The sequence below is a fragment of the Rhinoderma darwinii genome, chromosome 4 (assembly GCF_050947455.1).
Source record: "Rhinoderma darwinii isolate aRhiDar2 chromosome 4, aRhiDar2.hap1, whole genome shotgun sequence".
In the NCBI taxonomy this organism is placed as follows: domain Eukaryota; kingdom Metazoa; phylum Chordata; class Amphibia; order Anura; family Rhinodermatidae; genus Rhinoderma; species Rhinoderma darwinii.
In genome coordinates this window covers 367,068,773-367,089,192 of record NC_134690.1, presented here as the reverse complement: position 1 = coordinate 367,089,192, position 20,420 = coordinate 367,068,773, and the positions used below count along the sequence as shown (strand labels likewise).

At 40.9% G+C, this 20,420-nt stretch overlaps 1 protein-coding gene across 1 annotated transcript in view; it reads left to right on the top strand.

Annotated features, from left to right (window-relative positions):
* Positions 1–20,420, top strand: part of TASP1 (taspase 1) — a 122,395-nt gene that overhangs the window by 88,059 nt on the left and 13,916 nt on the right. The window contains exons 12-14 of the mRNA XM_075864534.1: positions 4,412–4,522; positions 18,760–18,873; positions 18,951–19,024. Of these exons, the coding sequence (XP_075720649.1) occupies positions 4,412–4,522; positions 18,760–18,873; positions 18,951–19,024 (299 nt within the window). The remainder of the gene's footprint in view (positions 1–4,411; positions 4,523–18,759; positions 18,874–18,950; positions 19,025–20,420) is intronic.

Below are 20,420 nucleotides of genomic sequence, written 5' to 3'. Positions count from 1 at the left end.
ATAGTGCCACAGTGCCCACATATAGTTACATAGTGCCACAGTGCCCACATACAGTGCCCACATGTAATGACCGTGTGCACATAAGTGCCCACATGTAATGACAGTACCACAGAGCCCACATGTAATGACACTGCCCACATATAGTGCCAGTGCCCACATGTAATGTCAGTGCCCACATATAGTGCCACAGTGCCCACATGTAATGACCGTGCACACATCAGTGTCACAGTGCCCACATGTAATGACCGTGCCAGTGCCCACATGTAATGACAGTGCCCACATAGTGCCAACCTCCTAATATAGTGCCCATGTAGATAGTGCCACACCCCCTAGCATATAGCACCCCCCTCCCCCTAGCAGATAGCACCCCCCCTAGTAGATCACAGCACCTCCTCCCTTGTAGATCGCATCCCCTATCCTTGCAGATCGCGCCGCTTTAGCTGCCACTAGGAGCTGAATCCCCGGCCAGGGGTTGCCGACGCTTTAGCCAGGGATTCAGCACCTAGTAGGAGCTATAGTGGCGCGATCTACAAGAGTGGGGGGTGGCATATGCAAGGGGGTGCGATCTACAAGGCGGTGTGGCTATATACGAGGAGCCTCTGCTTCCCCACGGAACTGCTGTTCTGTACTATATAATTTTGTTCAGTACAGAACAGCAGTTCTATGGTGAAGCAGGAACAGAACGGGGCAGACCAGGCAGTGAGGGGCCGGTGGGGCGGAGCTACGGCGGCAGGGGGCAGCACTGCGCCGCAAGAGAATAAATTCAATGATTCTGTTAAACAGAATCGGGAGAGCCCTTGAGGGCAAATTAATTTGAATAACCGCCCAGCCCTACTGAAAAAGTCCTTAGCCTTGTAACGTCCTAGAAAAATAAAAGGATGTTCAAAAAACTATGGCAATCTAAAGTAGACATATGGGAAATGTTAATTAGCAACTATTTTGTGTGGTAATACTATCTTTTTTTTACAAGCAGATACAGTTAAATTTAGAAAAATGCTAATTTGTGCAATTTTTCACTAAATCTTGGTGTTTTTCCACAATTAAGTACTGAATGTATCGACCAAATTTTACCACTAACTTAAAGTCCAATGTGTCATGAGAAAACAGTCTCCGAATCGCTTGGATAGGTAAAAGCATTCCAAAGTTATTACCACATAAAGTGACACGTCAGATTTGAAAAATAAGGCTCTGTCAGGAAGGTCAAAAGCGGCTTTAGCTGGAAGGAGTTAAGCCAAGAGCCTGAATCTTACTTCATACAGAATATTGTTATTTTATCAGCCATGTTATAAGATTTTCCTGTGTATTATGAAGCCTAGCTAGAAGAGGAGAATACAGCTGCTTGAAAATGGTTAAAGGTGTTGTCTAATGAAGACAACCTTGATCTGTTGAATATGCTCTATTAGGGCATTTGGATGTCATAGAGGGGTCCCAAGCAGCCTAAACAACTGTATACATGGCAGACCTGTGGGCCTTTAGGCTCCCAACTGCCATGGCAACCCATCATTGCCCCACGATTAAGTCTATTGGGTGCTGCAACTTGGATGCCACATTCGCTATTGACTTCTGAGGGGTTAAATGTCCATGATCGGAGTTCTCTCAGATCCCAGTCGTTGCAGTAATACACAGCTGACAATCGCTGAGGATGACCAGGGCACAGCTCCTGTGCCCGCACAATCCCCGCGGTGTACATGTACGGCACATGACACCAAGGGGTTTACATGTTTTCTCCAGTCTGAAACGTTGCATTACTAGACATCATGAAAATTACTGTATAAATTGTAAGTTGAAATCTACTGTATCTGTCAAAAAGCAGGACATTTAGCAGGTATCTCTCGTAAAAGACCCCAAGTGTGTGTTGCACTGGTTTGTTTACTCACTCTAATTGATTTGTTCCATATTTAGCTGTCATGGCTTTTGTACATGTACATCATCATTTGTATCTTGGATTTCAAAACTACTGATAATATCTTTTCATAGAGCTCCTGTATTTGGCTGCAAGTACCGTAATTGTTTCCATCTTCTATAGATGCTGTAACAGTGGAAGCATATAGTATAGGAAGTTTGATCATTTATGTATCTAAGAATCTTAAATGCTGGTTTAGAAAACATTAGATGCAATTGTGCTGTCCATGAATTGGCTATGAAGCATTATGCAGAGCATCAGTGCTGTGCATGAAAATGTATTTCTTGTTTTGTTCTGTGATTGGGTTTAGAATCTCGTGCATGTGTTACACGGTCTTTGTTAGGCACCGTTCACATCACGTTTTTACCTTCCATCGGTGTACTCCCGACGTATATCTGCAACGGAGTGCCGCATTGTTTTCCTCTGTATAGACCATGCTTCACTGTAGCGATGGTATTGGGCTGGTGATGAGCAGTGCCTGGTTTCCTCCAGATATGACTCTTGGAATTAAGGCCATAAAAATTCAATCTTGGTTTCATCAGACCACAGGATCTTGTTTCTCACAGGGAGAGTCTTTTAGGTGCCCTTTTTGCAAACTCCAGATGGGCTTTCATGTGTCTTTTACGACAGATTCACACGAGCGTGTTTAGTCAGTGATATACGGTCCGTATGTCGGCCGCATTTCCCAGACTGAACACACTGCAGTGTGCCGGGCTCCTAGCATCATAGTTATCTAGGACGCTAGGTGTCCCTGCCTCTCCGCGGAACTACTGTCCCGTACTGAAAACATGATTACAGGTTTTTGCTCTGATCTTAATTGTCAGCTGTGAGACCTTATATCGACGTGTTATTTTCCAAATCATGTCCAATCAATGAATTTACCATAGGTGGACTCCAATCAAAGTTTAGAAACATTTTAAAGATGATCTAGAGAAATGGGAGACCCCCAGAGCGAAACTTCAAGTGTCATAACAAAGTGTCTGAATACTTATGTCCATGCACATTTTAGTTTTTCATTTTTAATAAGTTTGCAAACTAAAATTCTGTTTTCACTTTGTCATTATGGGGTATTGAGTGCAGAATGATGGGTAAAACTTGCGTTTTTTTATTTTAGCACAAGGCCTCAACATAACAAAATGTGAAAACAGTGAAAGGGTCTGAAGACTTACTGAATGCACTGTATATGAACAGTCATGTCAGGATCTTAATGCCAGAGTCCCCAGCCAGAGCATCAGTAGCCCTGGGGAAGCTCCTGCCGTCACTGTCCATACATGTGGATAATGATCGCAGGAGCTTTACAATGCTGAAGTCGCCAGGCAGAGCAACGGAATCTCTAGAATATCTATAATATGTGATAATTCAGTCACATTAATGTAGGATTAAAGTAATTTTGACTGTACTTTGTCGTATCCCGAACACTCTTTATTATTATTTTTTTATGCTTCAGTTTCAGAATACCCCCCCCCCCCCCCCCCAGTCAGGTGTGTATATCTAAAAACGTGCTGCAGCTTGATGTCACACAACAAAAGCCACTGTAATGTCATTGAAAAAGTCAAGCTAATGGTATGTTCACACAGGCTATTTGCCTGGGACCTCCGGCACTGCTGCCAACGTCACGGTCACTGTCCATATATGGACAGTGACCGTGATGTTGGCAGCAGTGCTGGAGTTCCCAGGCAGAACATCAGCTGATGCTCTGCTCGGGGAGTCCAGCGATAGGAAACCCCTGAAGTCACTGTCCATATATGGACAGTGACGTCGGCAGCAGTAGTAGATGCCCTGATCAGAGCATCAGCTGATGCTCTGCCTGGGGACTCTCGTACTGCTGCCGACGTCACTGTCCATATATGGATAGTGACCTTGGCAGCAGTGCTGGAGTCCCCAGGCGGAGCATCAGCTGATGCTCTTCTCGGGGACTCCAGCAATAGGCAATGTGACAGCCCCTTGCGGTCATGCCATTGATAACACGCCGGCACGAACAGCACAGGAAGCAAGCCCCCAGTCACGTGGGGCCGTATTGGCGCGTCGTCAATATTAGAAAAGCTACAGGACTTTCAGGAAAAATTCACCGGGTTTGAATGTCAGCATTTAGTACCGAATGTTTCAATTTTATAGTACATTAGTGAGTGACTTCTTTTTATATATAAATATTAATGCAATGCATTTTTTGCAATTTCTGGTCCCCGGATAATCTCAGAGGTATAAGGCAAGTAACGTTTGGTTCACATCTGAACCTTTCTCAAGCTTGAGGGAGGTTCAGATGTAAACCGAAACGTCGCTCACTTTGGTGAATAAAACCAACATCTCTCCATCAACCTTGAAGTCCTGGTGCTGTTACTTGCCTTATATTTCTGCTATCCATTACAAATTAAGGACTGGATTCATCCTTCTACTGGTAACTTGCACATGGACTGATTTACAGTATTTTGAGGAGTGCTGTGTTTTCGCCCTTGTTGTAATGTAATATATAAAATCACGTTTAATCTGCATATTTTTCTCTTTTTGTAGGTTGTGGAGAGCACCTTGTTAGAACCATACTGGCCAGGGAATGTTCTCTTGCATTGCAGGCTGAAGATGCACATCAAGCTCTGTTAGAGTCTATGCAAAATAAATTTATCGGTAAGCTCTAATTCTACAAAAGGTACTCAAGACATGTTTATATTAGTGGCGTATGTTTTACTCTATGTAGTCAAAGACTAAACGTACAAAGTAACCTAATGGAAACCGGAGTTCCAACGTGTAGTGACCTTTGTCTCGGTATTTGCTGAAGAACATGGGAGATTTATTGAATATTTCAAGCTTTACAATATTTTTTGTAAAATTCTGCACTAATAAAACTGGTCATTTTTGCTGCGGTACATTTACGCCACAGTAATAGCGCGAGTTAGGATCCGCAGCAGGTATCATCTGTAACAGCCGGGATGTTTAACCCCCTCAGGTTCTGCAGTGAATAGCGACACCGGCATCTATGGCAGCTAGGGGCCTAACTATGGCCTCCAGGTCAGCCATCTTAGTACACCTATTTGGCCCTGCCAGAGGCAAGGCTCAGGCTGCCTGTCTATGGCGGATTTGAAATGCCACAGATTATTGCCCGTTACGTGTGGATGGGCTTTTGAAAACCCCATCCATATGTATTGTACTGTAAGTGGCTATAGACTTTTGGTGAATATTCAGGCAATTCTGCCACATCTGACTGTGGCCTTAGAGTTTTTATATTATTATAATTATTTCAGGAGATATTTACAGGGATAGACAGCATTGGTTATAGACAAAGCAAAAATATTTTAGAGATTTTCCCTTTTATTCTAGTCCTTTTAATGAATTAGAATATCATCAAAAAGTAAATTTCAGTAATTCAATTCAAAAAGTGAAACTCGTATATTATATAGATTTATTACACACAGAGTGATCTATTTCCAGCATTTTTTTCTTCTAATGTTGATGATTGTGGCTAACCGTTAATGAAAATCCAAAATTTAGTGTCTCAGAAAATTAGAATATTCCATAAGCCCAATTTAAAAAATCTATTTTTAATACCGAAATGTTGGCCTACTGAAAAGTATGTACAGTATATGCCCTCAATACTTGGTCGGGACTACTTTTGCATGAATTACTGCATCACTGTGTTATATCAAGTTCCAAGACAACGCAGCCGTCTACCAGGAAATTTTCCAGCACTTCATGCTTCCCTCTGCTGACAAGCTTTATGGAGATGCTGATTTAATTTTTCAGCAGGACTTGGCACCTGCCCACACTGCCAAAAGTACCAATACCTGGTTTAATAACCACAGTATCACTGTGCTTGATCGGCCAGCAAACTCGCCAGACCTAAACCCCATAGACAATCTATGGGGTATTGTCAAGAGGAGATGAGACACCAGACCCAACAATGCAGACAAGCTGAAGGCCACTACCAAAGCAACCTGGGCTTCCAGAACACCTCAGCAGTGCCACAGGCTGATCGTCTCCATGCCACGCCGCATTAATAACACCTCAGCAGTGCCACAGGCTGATCACCTCCATGCCACGCCGCATTGATGCAGTAATGCAGAGTCGGAGCCCCGACCAAGTATTGAGTGCATATACTTTTCAGTAGGCCAATATTTCGGTATTAAAAAATCTTGTGAAATTGGGTTTATATAATAATCTAATTTTCTGAGACACTAAATTTTGGGTTTTCAATAACTGTTAGTCACAATCATCAACATTAAAAGAAAAAATTGCTGGGAATAGATCACTCTGTGTGTAATGAATCTATAGAATATCTGAGTTTCACTTTTTGAATTGAATTACTGAAATACATTAACTTTTTGATGATATTCTAATTCATTGAGAAGGACTAATATATTTTCAAGCTGCCTCTTAAAAAAAAAATAAAAGACTTGTTCTGTTTTTCACTGTGGCTTCATTATGCAAACAGCGTTGTGCAGCTTGTCTTCCTGCAGGTTTTCATTTAAGGTGTACTTGTAAACCTCAAGGCCTTTTACCCACATTTTATATCAGTCATATAAATAAATGCGACTTATGAAGTGAACTATTTGGGTATATATTCTGAAGAGCTGTTTTTTTCACATATGCCTGCCAGATAAAAAAAGAAATTCTTCCAGCTTGCTAAGAAATTTGTTTATAGCTTAGCTCTGGATAATGTCATCTGCATAAAGGGTAATTTTATCTATACAAAAATAGCAAAACAAGCATTTGATGTGTCACGCATAAATCTGACTGGTGAAGTGGTTTCCAGTTACCCCAATTCTCTCCCATGAGGACTAAGAAGGATAAAACAAGTGCGCTTAGTTTGTGAAAGAAATCAAAGTTGACTTGGACAGTTCTCGCTGACAGTGAGCAGATGCCTCTATTTACAATCCAAACTAAGATTTACATAAGTGTATTTAAAGGAATAATTAAACCAGCCTCATGGCTTTTGTACAAGTTATACATCGTGTGTAGAAAAAGAAAAAAGGATTACATTTCCGATTATTGCCAAAACGGAATTCCATCATATATGTTACAGTTGTACTCAAATTGTGCTGACACCTTAATAGTTGGGGCATATGGTGAAAATTACTTGTAATGCTTGATACCTGCTCTTTTCAGCAGGCTACCCATGAGATGAAAAGTTCACCCCATAGGAAATCCGCACTCACGTGGTGTGTAAGCCTGCGCTACGCTTACTGGATCTGTTGGATAAATTCAGAAAATTCATTGAGAATAAAGAGACAGGTTAATCAGAACAGATGCGAGGGAACGTAGAAGAGTTTCCTATAGCAATCAGGATGGGATCTTATTGGTTGCTATGGCCAACCGCTCCACACTTCGCTTCCTTCTGTTTTTATAAATCTGCCTTTTGTTTTATAAATGAGCTTTCGAAAAACAGTTGTCCATAGCAACCGATCAGATTCCTTCCTGGTAGATTGTTATGGGCTACTCTTAATTAGTTTAGATAAATCTCCCCGAAAATAATTTTTTAAAGGTGCACAAAACAAGAAGTATGAAAAAACACCTGGAGACTGGAAAAGGAAGAAGAGAAAGGGGAAAATAAGTCTTGGGAAGGTGCTACCCCTCAATACGGAAAGAATTTCATTGGAAGAGGGGGTGGGCATATTGCAGCCAAGGGGTCCAAATCTGTAAGAATTAATCATGGGTATCAGATAGAATTGAGGAGCGTTTCTCGCCAATGATATGCCAGGACATTCTACATATAATATCAGAGAGGTCAAGAGAAGATGATTTCCAGGCTTTTGATATAACTTCCTTTTGCAGCTAAAAATATATAAGAAATTAACAGACTGGATTTCCGACGGATCCCTACAGTGGTTCTACAGCGCAATGCCGCCCAGGAATTCCTCCTTATAGTATGTCCCTGACCATATCATATAGCATACTCTTTGGGCTTTAGGACAAGACCACCAGGTATGCAAATTGTCCCCGGGGTAGGGCAACCCTGGAATCTCTGTGTATATATCTCATCCTTTGCAAGGGTGAGTATCCTTGCAGCACATTATACATGCATTTATAGATCGACATAATCTTATGAGGTACCATTTTTAAACACATATGGGCTGGTTTATCCATCCATTTAGGCCTAGTTTTCTGGCGTAAATACATTGAAAAATATTGTGTCCTACCTGGAAGCCATATTTACAAAGACCCTGCGCCATTCCTTTTTTTGCAAATAATTCCTATTAACATTTTCCGCCATGTTTCTACTTGAAAAACTGACCGACCTCAGATGCAGCCTAGTTAGCGTTGTTTTTAGCCTACCCCAAACTCAACAGGACTGACACAAAGTTGCACTGTTTTCCATGGCTACCAATCAGATTCTAGATTTATTTTTTCCACGGCAGGGTTTGAAAATAAAAGAAGTGATTTCGATTGCTTGCTTTGGACAACACTCCTACTTTTTGTTCGAACATATTTTTTGTGCACGAGACCCACAGTATGTTACAACAGGAGAACATTTATATTCATATAGCTATAGGCTTGACTAGAAGAGTGTGTATAGTAGATCTTCTTGTCAAGCCTATAGCTATATGAATAAAAATGTTGCAGCTTTATAAAACATACGTATTAACATTACTGCTCTACTCTAATTATAACGAAGCTGCCTTTAATAACTTGCTGCGAGTAACTAAAAAACATTTAGATGCAGAATACTACTACTTGTGTTGCTTAGCAGTGAGAGATAAAACAATTGATATTCATTTAGAAGTACATGAGAAGGTTCCATTAAAAATCATTCTTGGTTTAGCGCCAGAGAGCTGAGGAATGGGTTGGGCAATATCAAGTTCTCCCACAAAATACCATCTTGTAGTGTGTTTGGAGGTGACCAATTTTGGATATTTCAGTACATTTCTTCCCTCCTATTTCAAGAGCATCTCTCAAACTCTATAAAAGTCTTGGGACGTCTTCCAAGAAGGCAATGCCTGGCTTAGACACTTGGAGCTCTCTAATCTGCGGGTGATGGACAAACCAATGGCAGATGTCATTTTTTTTTAATCAAAGCACAGCCAACCAATGTTTCAGAACTAAAAATAAAAGACATGGCATAATTAGATTTGTGAAAACACATTTGTTAAATGTTAATGCGCTGGACTGCGATCTGTTGAGTGGTAAATCGAACAGTGAAATTCCGGCAAATAAGATGTTGTATATACACAGGAATCATCCAAATATTACAAATGGGGATGTGTTACTGATGGGTTCTTTTATGATGTAGCCAAGTTCATGGACTACAGAGTTGCCATAAATATTTGTGTTTTAACGCTTTCAAAAAACTTGGACAAATAATGAATAGATAAAATATGGTTTATAAAATGTAGATAAATCTTCTCTCCTGGAGAGTATTGTTAGGGCCTTTTTCCTTGAACTTTTGTGATGTTTAGACTATAGTTGTATATTTCCTTTCATAGTTAGACTATAGCACTGAATTATAATGGGCTGTGTATATGTATTTACAGACCTAGCAGGCTATTAAGGGTTTACTATACACAAGCACTATTGCTGTGGGCTCGTCTGTTTCTTTAACTCCCATAGAACTGACAAATATCTAATTAACCAATCATGTGGCAGCATTTCAGTGCATAAAAGACACGGTTGAGATTCAGCTATTGTTCAGTACACCGGAAAGGGGGAGAAATTTGATGTGAGGGACATGGAATGATTCTTGTTACTAGACATTGATATGCGTAATTCTCTATAGTTTACAGAAAATGGTGCATACAAAAAATAGCGTGGTCTGAGAAGAATGGCAAAAGAGACAGGCGAAAGTTACTCAAATACCAATTTATTCCAACCGTGGTAAGCGGTAGACTATTTCTCAACGTACAGCATGTCAAACCTTGAAGTGGTAGGGCTTAAAGACTATGTAAACCTTTTGAAGACAACTTTTTTTTTTTTACTAATACTATGTATTCTAGTGTTTAAAGGCTAAGGACACCCTTTTGAGGGCATTTTTTATTTTTTTAATAAATAGATTAGTCAGTGTGTTTAGTGTAACGTTGTAATTAGTCTTTATAAAAAAAAATATTTTACTTTTGGAGATACAGCTGTTCTGCATTCTCTAAACAGAACAGCTGTATCGCTTGTTTTACATTGAATCTGTCAGTCACGTGGACCTGACGGGTTCAGTGTCGGCAGGACCTGCGTGTCTCTAACATGCAGGATCCACCTGTTCTCAATCACAGCTACGTTCATATAGAGAGACACGCAGGACCCACTGTCTCCGAAGCCGTCAGTCCCGCTGACATGACTGATTTGGGTTTCAGCTCAAGATACAGCTTCTATGTATCCAGGATACATAGAAGCTGTGTCTCAAAAAGTAAAAAATGTAATAAAAAAGCAATTACGAAGTTGCATTAAACACTATAATACAAGTCTTCAAAGGTTTACATAGCCCTTAAACATCAAAATATCACGCTGGGTCCAAATTCTGTCAGCTAAGAATAGGAAGCTGAAGCTACAGTGATTTACAGGCTCACCAAGGGTCAGAATTTGGAGTACGCCACATGAATCCATGTATGTACAGTGAAGGAAATAAGTATTTGATCCCTTGCTGATTTTGTAAGTTTCCCACTGTCAAAGTTACGAACAGTCTAGAATTTTTAGGCTAGGTTAATTTTACCAGTGAGAGATAGATTATATAAAAAAAAAAACAGAAAATCACATAGTCAAAATTATATATATTTATTTGCATTGTGCACCGAGAAATAAGTATTTGATCCCCTACCAACCATTAAGAGTTCAGCCTCCTCCAGACCAGTTACACGCTCCAAATCAACTTGGTGTCTGCATTAAAGACAGCTGTCTTAAATGGTCACCTGTATTAAAGACTCCTGTTGTAACGACGGGGGTAGGGAAACGAACAAGTGAGCCCTAATCTACCCGCCACTCTGTCCCTGCCTACTTGCAACGACCCGCCCTAGGCGACGGGGTACAACTGGGCGGCGGTCCCTACGCTCAGTAAGTGCACGAGACAAACATACAAGGGAATACAAGCAAAGGGAAAGGGGCAGTTGCCCACGGCAACACCGTGAGCAACAGAGTGGTGAACGAGCCAAGTCAAACCAGGAGAGCATGAGGTACCAAACGCAGAGCAGAAGAGTAGTCAGTAAGCCAGGGTCAGTATGGAGCAGGATAAAATAGTAGGAGCTGTAGCTGGGCCAGGAAACCACACGGAAAGAATCACAAGCAAGGAGGAACAGGAAAGGCAAGTATAAATAGACAGAGGGCGGGAGCTAGCTCCGTCTGGCCAGGCTGCGATAGGTTCTCCCACTCCTAAGCCTGCCATCCTGAGTGGTGGAAGATGGAGTCAGTCTCAGAGACGTAGATTCAGGTGTAGACTGATTACCTATGGGCGTTAACCCCGAAGCTGTGCCTGGCAGATCCTTTACACCTGTTCACAGACTCAATTAATCAGTCTGACTCTAACCACTACAACATGGGCAAGACCAAAGAGCTTTCTAAGGATGTCCGGGACAAGATCATGGACCTGCACAAGGCTGGAATGGGCTACAAAACCCATCTCCTGGGTGAGAAGGAGACAACTGTTGGTGCAATAGTAAGAAAATGAAAGACCTATAAAATGACTGTCAATCGACATCGATCTGGGGCTCCATGCAAAATCTCACCTCGTGGGGTATCCTTGATCCTGAGGAAGGTGAGAGCTCAGCCGAAAACTACACGGGGGGAACTTGTTAATGATCTCAAGGCAGCTGGGACCACAGTCACCAAGAAAACCATTGGTAACACATTACGCCGTAATGGATTAAAATCCTGCAGTGCCCGCAAGGTCCCCCTGCTCAAGAAGGCACATGTACAGGCCCGTCTGAAATTTGCAAATGAACATCTGGATGATTCTGAGAGTGATTGGGAGAAGGTGCTGTGGTCAGATTAGACTAAAATTGAGCTCTTTGGCATTAACTCAACTCGCCGTGTTTGGAGGAAGAGAAATGCTGCCTATGACCCAAAGAACACCGTCCCCACTGTCAAGCATGGAGGTGGAAACATTATGTTTTGGGGGTGTTTCTCTGCTAAGGGCACAGGACTACTTCACCGCATCAATGGGAGAATGGATGGAGCCATGTACCGTCAAATCCTGAGTGACAACCTCCTTCCCTCCACCAGGACATTAAAAATGGCTCGTGGCTGGGTCTTCCAGCACGACAATGACCCGAGACATACAGCCAAGGCAACAAAGGAGTGGCTCAAAAAGAAGCACATTAAGGTCATGGAGTGGCCTAGCCAGTCTCCAGACCTTAATCCCAGAGAAAACTTATGGAGGGAGCTGAAGATCCGAATTGCCAAGCGACAGCCTCGAAATCTTAATGATTTACAGATGATCTGCAAAGAGGAGTGGGCCAAAATTCCATCTAACATGTGTGCAAACCTCATCATCAACTACAAAAAACGTCTGACTGCTGTGCTTGCCAACAAGGGTTTTGCCACCAAGTATTAAGTCTTGTTTGCCAAAGGGATCAAATACTTATTTCTCTGTGCACAATGCAAATAAATATATATAATTTTGACTATGTGATTTTCAGGTTTTTTTTTTAAATATAATCTATCTCTCACTGGTAAAATTAACCTAGCCTAAAAATTCTAGACTGTTCATGTCTTTGACAGTGGGCAAACTTACAAAATTAGCAAGGGATCAAATACTTATTTCCTTCACTGTATCTTACCCTTTGTCTATGGTGGTTTAGTGTTTACTTGCAAGTGAGCATGATTTAAATAATACAGCCTAGCAGAGGATTGTTGCTGACCTTGTACGTTCCTCCTCTATGGCCACCGTCTACCCATCTACTAATGTCTAGTTCCAGCAGGATAAACACCATGTTGCAAAGCAGTTACCATCCAAAGCAGGTTCCTCGATTAGGACCGTGAGTTCAGCGTACTCCAAAGACCTGAATAGTTCTAAACATAATAAGAATGTCCAACCAACAAATCTGCAGAATCTGGACCAGAACCTCTAAGGAACGTTGCTAGCCCTGTTGACTCCGTGTCTCAATGCATTCATGCAATTTTGGGGGCAAAGTGTGCTGTGTAAATCAGTACTGGGAAGGTGCACCTAATAAAGTTGACACCGAGTCATATTCTTTTTTCCTTAAATGTGAAAAAATTCAGTGAATGTGTTTGCATATTGCAGGCAGTGGGAACACAGTCGTTGTTGGACATTTGGAATGTAAAAGTGAAAAATATACATTTTGATAGTAAGAATATCTCCAAAAGCAAATATGTTCGTGTGGAATTGGTTCAGTATAGCAAAGTAACTAAATATTAGCCACTTTCACTCCCTTGATCCTTCGGATCTCTTGTCAAGGGAAAGTTAAAAATTGCCAGGAGTTAAGGAAACTCTTTAAGTGGGTTTATCTTTTAAAGCAGACCTGTCATCACGTCCTAGATTATATTTTACTTGCTTTAAAGAAATAATTTAAAAAAAATGCCTCATCAAGCATACGGAGGTACAGTACAGCGCTCATGGACATCTACAACAGCCCTATTTCGGTTTTGTAGAATATGTGTGCAAACTTTGGAATCATTGACCACAGCCGGCAGTAAAAGAAAATACACTTCAAACATTTTGAAAAAGGTTTAGATATTTATGTGATGAATAATAGCACTGGGAGTTATCATTAATATGAGATGTTCAATTGATTCATGGAAATTATCCGGGTAGGAACTTATCATCCCCCCCATGAGGCAAAATTGGCTTTAGTTGGCCAGAAGTTTGTTTTGCCATTCTCTGGATCCAACAGCTAGTTCTGAGAGAGGTTAAACTTGATGCACAAGTGTCTTTTTTTTTTTTTCTTTTTACCAAAGTAACTTTGTTTTTATTTTTTCCATTATAAAACTGCTGCTTGGTTCACTACCATTAGTAAAACTTTGCATGTGCGTCATGAGGTAGAAGACTGACATACCTAATGCACATGATGTTTTAACCACCAAATAACTTTTAAATGGTATTGTGATGGAAATAGACTGCAATTCTGCAACGTGTCAACATCTGCAACCTGCTGCTCGAACGAGCCTGTCCTTGACATCCTCTGTCTGAGGGTGATACTTTACTACATTGGGTGGAGAACTCTCAAAGTGAAAAACACTTTTTTTTTTTTTGGCCTTAACAATAGAGCAAGAAACCCTCTATGTGTTAAAGATGGTGGATTTATGACAGGTCAACTTTAACATCTCTACTGTTCTAATGTGTGTACTAAACTGTTTGAAAGATGTGTAATAGCTGAAATCTTGCACCCCATAACGTTCTGTTCTAATCCTTGCTCTTCTCGGGTTTCCCCTGCCTTTACCCCGTGCTGATCCAGAGATTTTTTTTCTCCCTTCATCTCCGTTCTCTGAACTCCAACTCCCCTGCTCGTTTTCAACTTTTTTTTCCTGTCTTGGCAAGTACGTCATCTCCTGTAAAGGAGGCGAATAGCACTGTCACATTTACTTCTTTTTGCAAGGCTGGCTTAAATTCACAACATAGCTACTTTGATCTTGCTTCATGCTATGAAGAACTTTGTAAGAGACAATGCACTGAATATATTTGTCAGTGTAATCACCTGCTCAACAATTCAACGCATTGAGAATAGTGATGTCTTTGTGCATGGATTAATACTTTCCACATCATGCAACAGTCCCATTCATCATTTTCCTTCGTCTCTTATTTAACACGAACTGTAAGCCCCTGGACGTTCTATGCATTAGTCTCTATTTCTGGGAATTTTGTTTACCAAATTGCTGCTCGTCTAATCGTCTTCCCTCATACTTGGCAAAGAGAGCTTTTGAGCATTTTGTACTTTGCCCTTTTTTCGTTTATTTGATACACAGCTGGTGTAATTTAGGAGAAAAAATAAAGTGTACCCACTTCCACCAATGCTAGATTTATTCGAAAGTAACAAATGTGGAAAGCTCCGAACTTAGATGCACACGTAGTGGAAAGACCTGCCTGCGGATTCTGCTGCAAACCCGCTGCAAAATCCTCATGTGGATTTTTCTGCAGATTTCATCTTTCTCATTAAAAGGGGTAACATCCTCAAGAGAAATTGACATGCTGTGGATTTTAAAATCCACACCTCTGGTCTATTTCCATGTAGAAAAAGTTTGCAGCATGTAGATTTATTTAAATAGGCACTGCACTTTTAACAAACCTTGCATAAATAAGCAAATATTAGAAACTTTGTTATTATATGTCTTACTAGGAAAAAATGGTCTCTTCCTCCACTTAACAGGCTCCTTCCTTTTTACTGCTTGAATTATCCGCTCACTGAGGGATCATGTTACTGTTGCCTATAGAACTCTATGAAGAGGGGAGGGAAAGGAGAGCAGGAGCAGTGTGAGAGACACCGAGGCGCTGCTGCAGCTTTCTAGAAAGTGTTCCATCTGAACCCAGTGCTGGATTTATATCTACACTGCTCATTACTGCTGCAGATTTATAGATATGAAAGAGATGAGAGCAGGATTCTCCTCTTCTCTATGTCTGCTGTGTATAGCAGACATTATAGCATTTAGGCTCGACCAATTAGCTCCGGGAAATTGAAGAATTAGAGAGAGAGCCTGCATGAACACACATATGAGAGCTTATTCTGAAAGTCACTTGAAACGGCAGGTATACTTTAAATCTCATCTACGTGGCTGGTACTGTATTCTGCTTCGGATTATTCATCTGCAAATCTGGACGGAACATCCTTTCCTATTTCACTATGACTCAATCCAGCCTTAAAGTGAATAACTTTTTCCGTAATATTGAGCATAAAAAAGACACTATCTCTATAATATCTCTTATTACAAAATGCCTTTGTTTTTTTGCTGATGTTGGCCCTGTCGAAGCAGGAACTCTTTAGGCTGGGTTCACACGACCTATTTTCAGGCGTAAACGAGGCGTATTATGCCTCGTTTTACTCCTGAAAATAGGGCTACAATACGTCGGCAAACATCTGCCATTTCATTTGAATGGGTTTGCCGACGTACTGTGCAGACGACCTGTAATTTACGCGTCGTCGTTTTGACAGCTGTCAAACGACGACGCGTAAATGGACTGCCTTGGCAAAGAAGTGCAGGACACTTCTTTGCCACGTAATTTGAGCTGTTCTTCATTGAACTCAATGAAGCACAGCTCAAGATTTACGAGCGTCTCAGACGGCTCGCAAAATGCGAGGAGGAGCATTTACGTGTGAAACGAGGCAGCTGTTAACAGTCTGTCTTTTCACACGTAAATGCCTCTCATCGTGTGAACATACCCTTAGAGCTTGAATTTAAATAATAAAACCATGCACAACTAACATCACTGACTTAGGGAGCAGTCATTGGCTGAATGCTTTTATTTCTTTAGCCATGCCTTGGCAGCCTGCTAGGACATCTAGTTCTTTACCACTAAGGGTATGTTCACACGCTGAGCCAAAAACGTCTGAAAATACGGAGCTGTTTTCAAGGGAAAACAGCATCTTATTTTCAGACGTTTTTTGAGCAACTCACGTTTTTCGCGCCGTGTTTTCGGCCGTTTTTGGAGCTGTTTTCAATAGTCTATAAGAAAACGGCTCCAAAAACTTCCCAAGAAGTGTCCTGCACTTCTTTTGACGAGGCTGTAATTTTACGCGGCGTCTTTTGACAGCTGTCAAACGACGACGCGTAAATGACAGGTTGTCCGCACAGTACGTCGGCAAACCCATTCAAATGAATGGGCAGATGTTTGCCGACGTATTGTAGCCTTATTTTCAGACGTAAAACGAGGCATAATACGCCTTGTTTACGTCTGAAAATAGGTCGTGTGAACCCAGCCTAACTGCACTGCAGTGCTGGGGATGTGAGCTATATAAATTGACCACTTCCCTGTAAGTCGGTAACTTTTTCTTCACCTGAGTGATAAAACAGCTTTAGCAGGACTATGTTGCAGTGCTTGATGCATACCGTCAAACTTGGGAAGCTCCACAAAATAGGACTATTCTTTTAAAAGTCTATTTATTTAGAGCTCTGTTCACATTAGCATCTTGGCTTCCATTTACAATAGATTTTTGACCACTATGCCGGATCAGTTTTGCAAACATACACCGGCATATGCTGACAGACCCCATTATTTTAACTAGGGGTCTTCTGGGTTCTGGCATTTTTTTTTTAACTTAAAATATAGCGCTGGTGACTAACAGAAAACCTGACGGGCCTCGTTAGCGCAAGTGTGAACATAGCCTTAGGACAGTGTCGAGCACTGATGTTCTTAAACTTAAAATTTTCAACCTGTTACTCTTCCAACTCTTAATTATTGATTGCACTGATTCTTAACCCATTGCTGTTTTCTTGTCCTTTTCTTCTTCAAGAGTCTTAAAAATAACATAGTTCTGCTATTTTGGAATTTGCTTCAAACTAATTGAACATCTGTTTTTCTTGCATGTTCCCTCTGTTTTAATTCCTAAGTTTGCCCTTTTAAACCATCTGCAATCTGGTTTCTGTTGGTTATTGCTTTCTTTTCTCAGCTAAATTGGCCTAACAAGAGTAACCTTGTGATTTAGTTATATGATCCCTGCCTTGTAACTGAATCACAATATCTTCCATCCCTTGTAGTTCTCCTCTGATAATTTTTCACAGTCACATTTTAGCCTTTTCCGCCACAATTTTTTTGATGCTTGAAACATAATAAATTGAGTTTACGCTTTTAAAAATATCTAAAAAATAAATGGAAACATTTTGATAATTTATTATGTACCAGCATTTACATGAAATACATTTTTTCTTAAAAAAAATAAAATAATATTGCCCTATTCTATTTTAGGGTATGTGCACACGATAACGACAATTACGGTTGAAATTACGGAGCTGTTTTCAGGAGAAAACAGCTCCTGCATTTCAGACGTAATTGCTCGTACTCGCGTTTTGCGAGGCGTCAATTACGGCCGTAATTTGGAGATGTTCTTCATTGAAGTCAATGAAAAACGGCTCAAATTACGTCCCAAGAAGTGTCCTGCACTTCTTTGACGACGCTGTTATTTTACGCGCCGTCTTTTGACAGCAACGCGTAAAATTACAGGTCGTCGGCACAGTACGTCGGCAAACCCATTGAAATGAATGGGCAGATGTTTGCCCACGTATTGAAGCCGTGTTTTCAGGCGTAATTCGAGGCGTAAAACGCCTCGTTTACGCCTGAAAATAGGTCGTGTGAACCCAGCCTTAATGTAATAGAAACTTAAGGGTTGTCCGGGATTAGAAAATAGTTTTGTGTTTTTTTTCCAGAGATAGCTCCACTCTTGTTCTCCAAGTTGTCTAGTATTGCAAACCATCCCCATTCAAGTAAATAGGGCAGAACTGCAATACCAGCCCTTGAACAAAGTGGCACTGACTCTGGGGAAAAAAAATAAGCCCTCTTCTTTTTTTTTTTTTTTAAATCCTGGACATCCCATACAGGTAAAAAAAAAAAAATTCATGGTCCACAACAGATCATTGGCTGGTTGGCAGCATGATCCTCAGGGCATCACTTCTCTGCCATGTTACATTTCTTTGTCATTCCTGCCACCAGGTATAACATCTTTCATTATATCGATGGTAGTATGAGCCATGAAAGGAATGAAAACTACTTGTTTTCAGTGCCAAAACTCACTCCGAGAACTTGTGCCTATACTATATGCTATGATAACTGAACTGTGACCCGTCCTGCTCCTGTGTGATCATCACTATACAGTTTTTAATTTTAAGAATTGAAAGTATATTGGAAAATTGCATATCTTTTTGTTATACAGTGAATAACCTTTTATTTATCACCATGTCTATTTTAACTACTCAGTAATTTAGTTTTTATCCAAATGATCTGTATTTTTTTACATCTCTTTTCAATATTACTAAAAGAAAAAAACATGTCCCATATATGTAATGATTTTCAGGCTCACCCTTCCTGGCTAATGAAGATAGCATTCTTGGCGGTGTAATTGTTCTTCGATCGTGTAGATGTTCCTCAAAGCTGGGTTCGGCAGATGATGATAAGCAGGCTCTGCTAGGTACAAACAACAAATCTTAATGGCGAAGTCCTATGTTCAGATCTGTGCATGCACTAATTCTCTCTCTTTCTTTGCAGTTGAGTTCCTGTGGAGCCATACTACAGAGAGCATGTGTGTTGGTTACATGTCTGCTCAGGATGGCAAAGCCAAGGTTTGTAAAGTAGAATCTACTGTATTAATGCGTTATCGCTAGGATATACCATCACTTTATGATCGGTGGTGGTCCAACAGCCTAAACCCTCATTCAGACGAGCATGTTCCTCGTCCGTGTGCTGTCCGTTAAAATAACTTACAGCACACGGACACATTAATTTAAATGGGGCTATTCAGACATGCGTGAGTTTTCACACAGCGCGTGTCAGTTGTGTGAAACTCACTGCATGTCCTATATTGCTGCGTTTTTGCGGACGTGGTGGCCCATTGAAGTGTATGAGTGTGTCTGAAAATCATGGACAGCCCACGGATGGTATTTTACGCATCAGTTGCTAACAAATGCAGAGAAATGAGAACAATAAATAAAAGTGCTGGCACAGCCGTAGAAAACAGATGCCACACGCAAAGCAAACTGATGCCATATGCAACGCACCCTGATGGCACACGGACATGAAATTCAGGAAATACGCAAAACGGACAAGCTCGTGTGAATGTAGCCTAAGATTGAAGGGCACTAAAGTAGCGCTGCAGCCTCTTCTCAGTTTTTCCCTGGACTGCAGCACTCAGGGCCACAAGCTGTGTAGGGAACTACAGCAAAGCTCCATTCACTTGTAGCCTGTGCTTAAATAAATGCCTTTGTGTCATTATTTATTTAGATTTGTGGTCTCCCAACTGCTGCAGCTCTTCTTCTTGTATAAGATACAGATAATGAGTTTATGCGCTAAAACACAACCTACTACATAGGTGGTACCAGTCACTACTGATGACTTTATCAATGCAGGACCAAGACCTGCCGATTCAAAACTATGAGAGATGCTGCATTGGATTGTAGCAGGAGATATTTTTTGGAAAATTAAAATAATACATTTCACTTAGTCAGAGACTCGCCGGATCCGCTGACACTGAACCAGTTAGTCCCGCTGACCTGACTAATTCAGATCGGCACGCTATACAGCTGCTCTGTATACAGAATACAAAGCGGCTGTATATCAAAAAAGATTTTTTTTTAATAAAACGTAAATACAATGTTGCACCAATCACACTGATACACGTTTGTATTAAAAAATGTTTTTTTAAAAGGTGTACATAGCCTTTAAAGGGGTTTTCCCATCCGAGACAAATATGACATATCCACAGGATATGTCAGATAGATGCAAGTCTCGCCTCTGAATCTGTGTGATTTCCGTCCATGAATTACGGAAACACTATTTCCGTAATCCCATAAAACTGAATGGTAGTTACAGAAACACTGTAGCTCGCACGCTACGCTGCTTCCGTAACTGCCATTCACTACTATGGGAGTTACGGAAACTGCATAGTTCAGTGAGATATGCGGTTTCCGTAATTCATGGTTGGAGATCACACACTTCAGCCGCAACACGGAGCGGTAGAAC